The sequence below is a fragment of the Chinchilla lanigera genome, unplaced genomic scaffold (assembly GCF_000276665.1).
Source record: "Chinchilla lanigera isolate Chin_1 unplaced genomic scaffold, ChiLan1.0 scaffold00022, whole genome shotgun sequence".
NCBI classification, from domain to species: domain Eukaryota; kingdom Metazoa; phylum Chordata; class Mammalia; order Rodentia; family Chinchillidae; genus Chinchilla; species Chinchilla lanigera.
Window position 1 is genome coordinate 23,910,682 of NW_004955423.1, and position 10,815 is coordinate 23,921,496.

The window sequence follows — 10,815 nt, forward strand, 5'->3', positions numbered from 1 at the left end:
CAGGATTAGCTGCAGTCTCAGGGACAAAAAGTGATCAAAGCCTATCACTAAAAAAAAATCAACTATCACAAAGGAAGACACAAAAAAAAAAAAAAAAAAAAAAGACAGAAAAAAAAAATGGACCTTTTACTGAGATAGATAGATTGACTGATTGACTGATTGATTGCAATACTGGACAATGAACCCACAGCCTTCACACTGAGGTATATCTTCAACCCTTTTTATTTTTCATTTTGAAACAGGGTCTTGCTAAGTCACTAAGTTGCGCAGGGTGAACTAGAAATGTGATCCTCCTGCCTCAGCCTCCTGGGGTGCTGGGATGACAGGCACATGCCTGGAAAAACACCCATGCCCGTTAAGAACACCTTATATTTCAGAGCAGTTCACAGTAAAATCCGGTGGAAAAGAGTTCCTTCCTACGTCCTACCCCTGCACACGCTGTCCCCCACTTGCCACTGCCCCGCACCGGAAGCACATTGGTTAGTCAGTGAGCCCCCCTCACACATCGCTACCACCCCAAAGCCGGAGTGGACATTAAGGTGCACTTTTGGTGTCGTGCGCCCCTTGGGTCTGGAGAAATATATAATCACATGTCTTCCATTATGGCATCAGGCAGAACGGTGGCACTGCCGGAGAATTCTCGGTGTCCTTCCTGGTCAGCCCTCTCCCTTCCGAACCACCGGCGACCAGGGGTCTCTGCGTCTCCAGCGCTGTCCCCTTTCCCGGGATGGCGCCCTGAATCCCACAGTGCGCGACCAGCTCGACCTCCTGGCGTCGTAGGCGTTCAAGGCTCCTTCGTGCGTTTCCACGGCACCAGAGCTCATTTCTTTCTAGCGCCAAACGCTGCTGTCATCTGGGCATAAGTTACTGTGCTCCCTTCTAACTTTCAGTGCTACGTATTTTAAACGCGTGACGTTATTATCACTACTACAGAGTCTATGTTCGGTTAAATTTTTACTTCTTTGTCTATATCTAGCATCATTTTTTGCCTTAAATAGCTCCTTTAGAACTTCTTTCAGCGCATATCTTCTTAAGACGAGCACTCCGAATTTTTGTTTGTCCACCAAGTCTTTATTTCACTTTCATCCTGGAAGAATATTTTACTGAATATAAAGTACCAGCTTGGAAGTTATTTCTTTTCCACATTCTGAAAATATCCTTCTGCTGCCTTCTGGCTTCCATTGTTATCAGACGAGCCATTTTTCAATCCATTCTCTTTTGACTTTTTTTTTTCCTCTCGGTCTTATGCATCTCACCTGTGATGTGTGCAGGACCCACCAGCTGATTTGTATTTATATTCCTTAAAATTCACTGAAGAACCGTGCAAAACCATAAGATTCATTTGTAAAACTGTGTACATCTCAGGGATGGTTCGTGGGTTCTGGAAACCCCTCAGCCATGTTTATTCAAAAATCATCTCTGTGGGAATCTTACCCCTGCTGGGAGAGTGGGCAGATGGACCTCAGACTTCAGTGAGGCGCTGTGTCTCCCACCCTCCCTTCTGCTTTGCCTCCCTTTTCATCTTTTTCTGATAAATTCCTAATTCTTCTGATCTATATTCTATTTTCCTATTTTTCTCTTTTAGTGCACTGAATCTATTCAGGTGAAAAAATGCACACAATTTAAAAATACATCAGAAGAAAGAATTAGGAATATGCCCTTTTCAAATCTGCCTTTTACTTTTATGTTGCAGTTCCTTTTAACTATTTTCGGTCTCGTGTCTTCTTTTTTAAAACGTGGCTGACCTACTTATCGTTGCTCTGTGCCTGACGATTGCAGTCCTTGTGGGTCTGTACTTCCTGTTATTTCTGATGTTTTACTTTTTTCTTTTTCTTTTTGTCTTTCTGAGAAAGGGTTTTGCTATGTAGTTCAGGCCGGCCTTGAACTCATCATGTAGCCCAGGCTGGCCTGGAGCTCGCAGTGATCCTCCTGCCTCAGCCCCACAAGTGCTGAGATGACAGGCGTGCGCCATCACTTTTATGATGTCATACGTTCTTATGTGACTTATTACCATTGCGTGTGTGCTGGATACAATTTGGGAAGTTATTTATTGGACCAGTTCAAGGCCTGGGCTGATAGGACCTTAGCGCAGAGATTTTTACTATTTCTGCCAGGTCACTGGAGGCAATACTTGTCAAGACTTGTCTTATCCCACTTCCAAGTTATCACCATCCCTGGGATGCTTAAGGGACAGGGCCACTAGCTCAGACCTATGCATCCAAGTTTGCTGAGTCTGGTTCCTCTTACTTTTTTTTATTTTAAGAAATAAAAGAAGGAAAACACATTAACAAACAGACATCCATTTACAAAATAGCATAAGAACAATACAAACAAAACAGAGTTACAGACCAAGTTGTAGCAAATTAACAATGGTTGTTGTATTACTTATTGATATCTTCAAAGTGGTTTCTCAAGAAAACAAATAGAGACATACAAGATTGATCAAACAAGTAATCATGAACTGTTCCATTCTGTGGAGCAATAGAAGACGGTAGTACAACTATGTTAGCTATCCTGTATATACATACTTATATAATTTCCCCTTTTTTCCCTCTCTTTTCCCACATCCCAGTTGCCCTTTACTTTTGAGCATTTTCCTTTCATTTTACAATGTCTATCAGACCTCCTAGATTTTATTCACTCTTTCAGGTTCTTACACTAGTGAGACAATATGTTGCTTGCACATGCAGGTCTGATTTATTTCACTTATGAGTATAGTCTCTTGTCGTGACCATTTACACATAAAAGCCTCGAGTTTGTTTATCTTTATAGCTGAGTAATATTCCATTATATAAAAGTACCACAATGTTTTTATCCAGTCCTCAGTGGATGGACATCTGGGTTGCTTCCACAGTTTAGCAATTACAAATGGCAAATAAATACATAAGAAAATGTTCAACATCATTAGTCATTCGAGAAAAGCAAATTAAAACAACATTGAGATTTCATCTCACCCCAATAAGAATGGCTAGCATTAAGAAATCAACCAATAACAAATGCTGGCGAGGCTGTGGAGAAATACGAACTCTCCTCCACTGCTGGTGGGAATGCAGACTGGTGAAACCACTGTGGAAATCAGTTTGGAGATTCCTCAGAAAACTAGGTCTAGAGGTCCCATTCAACCCAGCTATTTCACTGCTGGGTTTTTCCAGAAGATCTGAAAACATCGTACCACAGAGATATATGTGCACCCGTGTTGATAGCAGCGCAATTTGTAATTGCTAAACTGTGGAAGCAACCTCTTACATTAAGGTTGTAACCCTTCAGGATTCCAGCACAATAAATGCAGTGGGGTTTTTTCCTGGAGGCTGGAGAGTACGAACACATTAAGTATTCCACCACCGAGCCTTCGGGCAGCTCTTACCTTTTGTGTGTCTGGACTCCTGAGGGTTCTGCAATCAGGGCGAGCCTTTCACACAAATGTGTGAAATCCAGTGCAATTTGTCATAGCTAAATCTTGGAAGCAACCCAAATGTCCAGCAGCTGAGGAATGGATAAAAAAGTCGTGGTATTTCTATACAATGGAGTATTACTCAGTTATAAAAGAAGGTAAACTCAAGGCTTTTGTAGGTAAATGGATGCAACTAGAGACCATACCCATAAGTGAAATAAATCAGGCCCACATGTGAAAAACATCATATTGTCTCCCTGGTGTAAGAACATGAAAGAGTAAATAAAACCAAAACTGTAAAATAGACAGTAAGAAAGGGAAATAAATTGCTCAAAGGAAGGAACAACTGGGATGAGGGAAAGAAGAAAAAGAAAGTACTAAGGCATTTTATATATTATGGATCAGTGGCATAACTATACTGTTGGTGTCTGATGGTTTTTTGAGGGGAACAGTTGATGTTTAAAAGTTTTTTTTTTTAATATTTTGACCAATTTTGCATGTTTGTATCTGGTAATCTGAGCAATTTATGTGACGACAACAATTTGCAGTATAATATCCCTTGGTCAGTTCCTACAATCCTGCCTAGTGACACTGTGTATTGTCTCTAATGTTCTTTTAAATTATTATTTTCTTGTTCCCTTTAATAATTTGATTAATCTTTTGTTCTTACATCTGGCAATCTGAGCAACTTCACTGAAGATAACTATATGTAATATAACAGCCACTGTTAATCTGTATTTAGTTTGAAACTCTACCATTTTTAATGTCCTTACTTTGTGTTGTCTGTATTTTGCAATTGTTCTTTGTTTTTTTGTACTATTTTCTTTAAAATAAAAAAAGTAAAGAAAGAACAAAAAAACCAAATGTGCGAAATCTTTCTGCCCAGAAGTGACTTTGCAAGCTGAGTTTAGCATCTCAGTTCTCACCTTCTCCTCAATTTAGAGCACAGAAGTCTCTGATGTTCTTTTGGCTTCTGCATCAGGGTCTTGCTTTGTAGTGCAGGCTGGCCTTGAACTCACTATGTACCCCAGGCTGGCCTCCAACTTACAGTGATCCTCCTGCCTCAGCCTCTCCAGGGCTGGGATTGCAGAGGTGTTTCATCCTGCCCAGCTTCTTGTAGCTTTTTGGCTTTTTTTTGCTTGAAAAAATATTTCATACAGATTTTTCAGTTGTGTTCACTAGGAAAGCCGGTATTAATTGCCTGAGCCTCCCTAATGGCGGTGGAAATTTCTAATCCACTTCCTTTGTAAAGTCATAGTTGGCCTTTTAAGGTCAGCTGCTCATCTCCTGAGGGGAGCCTCTTGAGTGGCTTCTCAGCGCACTCGCGTGAGACCTGCACTTCTTACCCGGGTGCTACGTGTTGTGACCCCCATCTGCACACTCAGGCTCGGCCCCTCCTCCCTGCCTCTCCTTGGACTGCACCTTCCCCAGCCTCTTCTCAGTGCAGCTGGGAGGTCGCCTCAGAGAACCAGCTTTCTCTCTTGATGCCTACACTGTCCATGTACTTTAAGGGAATGCATGAAATGTTAATCTAGATTAGTCGAATTTATAATTGGGGATGGCAAAATGCAGGTGGAGAAAATACTTCTCTTTTCAAAGATATTCACCAACAGATTGTTGTTTAAATTTATTTATTTATTTTTCATACCAGGAATCGAACTCAGGACCTTGGCTTGCCAGGCAGATGCTATGCTGCTGAGCCATATTTATTCTTGGCCCAAAAGATTGTTTCAATAGCATCAATAATTCTATTTTATTCTTACTTTCCCCAAACATAAAACTTTATTATATGATATTAAATACTTAAAATATTGTGTTAATAAAAATTCATTCTTAAGGGGAATCGTTTTATAATAGATTTAGCTCCGAAAATGTAAATGCATTGCATATGTAAGCAAATAAGATTATTAAACTGTGTTTCCAAAAATTTACTATAATTAGAGGAAAATGATTTCATGGATTTAATTAGAAGTCACTTAAGAATATGAAAACACCACTATGTTTGGATTTCTTCAGAGTCAAAAATAGAAGAAAATCTAAAATCAAGATCTAGGAGAACCTTTCATTTTCTTAAGGACACAGCTGAGGTAGGTTTAATCTGCATACTTACAAATATGTAATAAAAATTTCTAGTAGTCCTGATAATCTTATGTATGCGTCAATAAATCCCACATTGAAATGAATTTTAGAATCAAAAGCATAAGTGTGTAAAATGATTTCATCTCCGACAGTATGTAAAACTTTATAGGGGACAACAGAGAATATATTTTCTCCTAAGATGTAAATCTACATGCATAATTTAAACATTGTGTTTATTTATTTAGGTTTATAATACAAAAATGTGCGTATCTGTTAATCTGTTTATGTGTAGCCAGGCCCTTTTTTAAGCATGCTGTGGTTAAATCCAATTTTCTAATTACAACAACTTCTGAAATAGAAGCACATTGTTAACTCTCGGTAATCCCTGAGCAGGGGCTTCACGGGCACTCTGAGAAGTGCCAGGCCAGGCTGGGCACCGGGTACACACTGAGTCATAACTAAGCGGTTCCATCTAGGGAGCTGGAGATACAAAGTAACTACAGAATCAGAGAGGGAGCGACACTTAAAGAGTTTTCTAGGTATTAATTTATTATTAACTGTATTGCCAATATGAAAATATACACTTTTTTTTGGTTTTTTTTTTTTGTTTGTTTTTTTCTGGTACCGGGAATTGAACTGGCGACCTTGCACTTGCCAGGCAGACACTGTGCCGCTGAGCTAAATCCCCAGCCCCCTACATTTTTTTTTTGAGACAGGGTTTCATTATGCAGTTCAAGCTAGCCTTGAACTCACTTTGTAGCCCAGACTGGTCTCAAACTCACAACAATCCTCCTGCCTCAGCCTCCCATGTGCTGGGATTACAGGTGTGTGCCATCACTCCAGGCAAAAATATACATATTTTGTTCTTCCCATCCTATGCCCCTTCTCATCAGCTCTTTTTAATCTTATTGACTTCAGTTCCTTTTATAATTAGCTCCATCTTTGTAAAGAATAAGTTTCCATTGATTTTTTTAACTTATCAATTTTAAACATGACGGGCTGAATAGTCAATGAAAAGACTGAGAATTAGCTTATTTACATGGTTTCATGTTTTCCCTCTGGTGCCTCTTCCTCTCTTGGATATTTCAATTACCTTTTGTGCTGCTTCTGTTTTTAACTTTTGTAACTTCAAACAACAGGCCTCGTTTTACTATTATCTTTCGTAAGTAACTGCAGACCCCTCTTTTACAGAAGATGGAAATCTCAGCAATCTTGTCCTTCCCCCCACACTTCTTCTTTAGATCAAGTACTGTGTAATATTTTTGGAGGTCAGTGATTATATTCAGCTTTGTAATTCTGATTGTTGTTTGTACATTAATTCTAAAATTCAAAGTGCTATTCACAGCATTTACATTATTATGTTGTAAATAATCATTCAGAGTAGAACAAAGTAATGCAATAGGATTGCCTTTCTTCTTAATGGGTACAATATAAAAATAATAGATTCTCTTCTCTTATTCTCCATCAGTTAATAAAAATAATGCCATCTTTTGGTTTCCCTTGTATTTAGACCATTCCTGTCTTATGTATTCTCAGGGTTTTTTTGTCTTCTAGTATTTCTAGTTAGTTTTTCTTGGAGAGCATGATAATACTAATAAGAAGCATCTATACAGTGCTATTGCAGGTCAGTTACTCTTTAAACAAAATTAACTCTTAATAACCAAACCAGTAAATACTGTTATCATTATTATACTGTTATGGTTGGTACACTGTGTCAGCTTGGGGAGTCCAGAGGTTTGCCTAAGTGACTCAGCAGTTCTGCATGCTGCGGTAAGAAGGACATGCCCTTACCCTTCTGGGATGTTGGTTATCGTATCAATTTGAGAAGTTTTACTATGTGACTCAGCAGGGAACCAGGGTGCTTACTTTGTGTTCATCCTGAGCCTGTGCAAGAGGAGGGCATGGAGAGGATGTGAGTGTTGCCCCTGGGTGGGGGGAGACTGCTTAAAATACAAGGGAGGGAAAGAGGTTTGCTCTTCTCTGCCACGTCTCTCTTTTGCTCTTGTTGCTTTGCTATCTTTCTCTGCCGTGAACTGTTGCCCTCTGCCATGTGCCACTCTGCCTCAGAGCCAGCCAAGTATGGACTGAAAACTCCACAAACTATAAGCTAAATAAACCTTTCCTTCCTTCATTTTGGGCGATGGGTATTTTGTCTCAGCAGCCAGAGAAAAGTAACCAAGACATATATGAAATGGGACAAAACAACACAAAGAAAATAGATACCATGCCTGAGATCAAACAAAACACAAAAAAATGTGGAAGACCCTGGCAGTCTGATTCATGCTGTTTACCTCTAAGACACACAGCCTCCCCAAAGAGTGTGTAACTCTCACAGTGCATGTGAGCAGGATCCATTTCTTCCTCACTGTCTTCGTGAGGCTGGAAGAACTGTCCTCGAGATCTAAACTGAACCCCAGCCTTGCTCCCAGCCAGCCCCACTGTTGTCACCTGAGTCACTCTACTCCCAGATAGTTTCCCAGATTCTCGGACCCCACATCGTTCTTTTCTTCTTGGATTTTATCTTCTTTTCTACAGTACACCTTCAAGAAGTTTTCCTAGAAATAGTGTCCTAATCACTTCCCCATCACTGGGACAAAATACCCAAGAACCACAACTTCAAGGAGGGGAGGTTTATTTTGGAGCACGGTTTCAGTCCAGGGTGCATAGCTGCAAGGCAGGGGGTGTGGTGGAGGAGGCTGCTCACATCATGGTGGACAGGAAGCTGTGAGAGGGAGGAACCAGGAAGGGAGACACCCTTTGCAGACCACGCCCCCATGGCCTGAATCTTCCACCCAGACCCTACCTGCTGACAGCATACTTAGCTGTACTGGACAAGGAGGAGCACAGCACCCCCAAGAGCCCCACCTCTGGGTGCATGAGGCTTTGATCTAAATCCTACTGAATGGGATGTGGATATATGAGTGGATTTTTTTTTCCAATGCACTTGATTGCTAACTTGACAAAGTAGAATGAGAGGTTTTCAAAATCATTTCTTCTCTAACCCTTGAAGCTGGTGTTCACTGTCCTCTGTAACTTAATGTTGCTGTGAAATGTTCTCAGTCTTTGTAAGTAGACCTTATTGTTTTTGAAAACTCTTTACCAACGTTGCTCTAAAATGTCTTGAGGATGAACCTCAGTGTGGTGATTTAACTCCAGTGTATTCTGTCCTGGTCGGCACGCAGGAGTCTCTAAGGCCAGATGTCTTTCTTTAGCACCCCAAAAGCCTTTTGATTATTTATTTATCCATCTCCTCTCCAACATTTTCTCTGCCATCAAATGACCTAATATTAGGCTTCTAAATTGAATCTCGACATTCTCTGTCTGTCTGTCTGTCTGTCTCTCTCTCTCTCTTTCTCTCTCTCTCTAAATTTTCTAAATTGTCTTTTAGGATGGGTGTTTTCCTCTGGCCCTTTTACAGTATCCTTGTTCAGCCTCATATTGTAAATTTCCGATGTTTCTTTCTTATTCTTGGGATTGTTTTTCCCCTAGAAAATCTGGCCACATTTGTTCTCAGAATTTTCTGATGCTACTCAAGTTAACTTTTGGAAATTTCTTTCTGTTTCTTACATGACATGTTTCCTCTGGTACCAGTGTTCATTTTCTTTGCTGTCGTAAAGATCGTTTCAGTTACTGGTTTTGACCATCACTCGTTGCTGTGGTCTGAGATTTCCCTTTAAAATTCACAGGCTGAAGTTAACTCCCAACAGAATGATATTAAGAGGCTGGGCCATCAGGAGGCTTCAGGCATGGGGTCAGGGGCCTTATAGGGAAGCCCGAGGTGGATGTTTGCTACATCCTGTGACAAGATAGCCACAAGGTGGCGTCTCGGGCTGTGGACGACATCCACCCCTCACGCCCACACCCAGGCCCCAGCACCTCCCAGTGGCACTCTGGGCGGGGAGCGGGCCTTGCACACCTGAGCCCCGCGGGACAGTCCGGATCCAAACTGTAACTGCCTCCCTGGATGATCCTTTTGTTGGAAACTAGGCTTTCTTTCCCTGGTTCTCTGTGTGTCAGTTTAGATTTATCCTGGACATCGTGATCATTATACGTGGGCAGTGTGACTCTGTTGTAATCTCACCAAGAAGACTGATTTTTTCAGCAGTCAGTTCGGATTCAAAGAACAACATAACTCTTGGGCAGCCTCCGTGCGGGTTCAGTTGCCTCGCTCCCAGCTGAGCGCTTGGTTTCCCTTGTCCTGTGTATTGCCGCGGCAGCTGGACCTGGAGGCTTCTCTGAACCCTCTTCCTTACACATTCTCTCCTGACTTTCCCGCAGTCTTGGTTGCTTGCGCTTTGTCCTCTGGTTCGGCTGGGTGAACATAATGTGGCGTTCCTATCCGTTTTATGTGGTAATGCAGTGCCGACTTCAGCCTGCCTTCCAGCTGAGAGCCATAAGGTAGCAACTTCGCCCTTGCCAATCAGTGATTCCGAGTTTTAATAGCGTTTGTCACCTGCTTTAGTTCACTCTCTGGGGTCTTTTGAGTGTGTGTGCATATGTGTTTCGTCTAGCACATGTGGTATTGACCTGAGGTCGGGAAGATCTGATAAGGGATTAGTATTGGTGAATCAGAATTCCCTAATTTTTCTGAACTAGTAATTCCATTAGCTTTTCCTATTACATTATTTGATGCATCCCTAAAAATCTGTGACTAACAGTGGTGGCAGATGTCACCTGTCATAGACTAGTAGATTATCACTAACTGGGATGCTGGCTGTTGCTTTTACATAGGTATAGTTTTTTTAAATTATGTTAATATTTACTCTATTATATTTAGAAAGTATCTTGTGTAGTTGTATCAATAATAGTTGTTGAATTTGTCAAATTGTTTATCATATGTAGCTATTAGAATAACTAGATTGTTCTTCCCTCCTTTTTTAGCCTATTATATGGTGAATTATAACCCATGTATTAGAACCCTCTAAATTCTTGTGATGTTATTTGGCCAGTGAGGATTGCTAATAAATATAGTGTTGATCAGTATTTTATTTCGAATTTGTGCAAAACCCTGGAGTCATGGTGAGATTAGCTTAAAGGTTCTTTACACTATCTTCTCAGACTTTGGTGTGAAGGCTATCCCGACTTATAAAAAGAACTTAGAAGTTGTTTTTGTTTACTTTTTAAGTTAGCTGATATTATATTGCATGAGAGTTATTTGTTGCACGGAAGTTATTCGTTTAAAATTTTGAATTTGGATGCACTAATGGTACATATTTATGGGTTACAGTGTGATATTTGATATACAAATACAGGGTACAGTGCTCAAGTCAGTGTAATCAGCACATCTCACCTCAAACATTTATTATTCCTCTGTGTTGGGAAGTTCACTGTGTTGTACGCTAGCT

At 40.7% G+C, this 10,815-nt stretch overlaps 1 protein-coding gene across 9 annotated transcripts in view; it reads left to right on the forward strand.

The window, feature by feature from the left end:
• The window catches only part of LOC102005272 (chromosome unknown open reading frame, human C1orf141), a 42,528-nt gene that overhangs the window by 16,979 nt on the left and 14,734 nt on the right, over window positions 1-10,815 (forward strand). For all 9 annotated transcript variants that reach the window (XM_013514491.1, XM_013514493.1, XM_013514492.1 and 6 more), the window contains one exon: window positions 5,408-5,478. In XM_013514491.1, coding sequence (XP_013369945.1) covers window positions 5,408-5,478 — 71 coding nt within the window. The remainder of the gene's footprint in view (window positions 1-5,407; window positions 5,479-10,815) is intronic.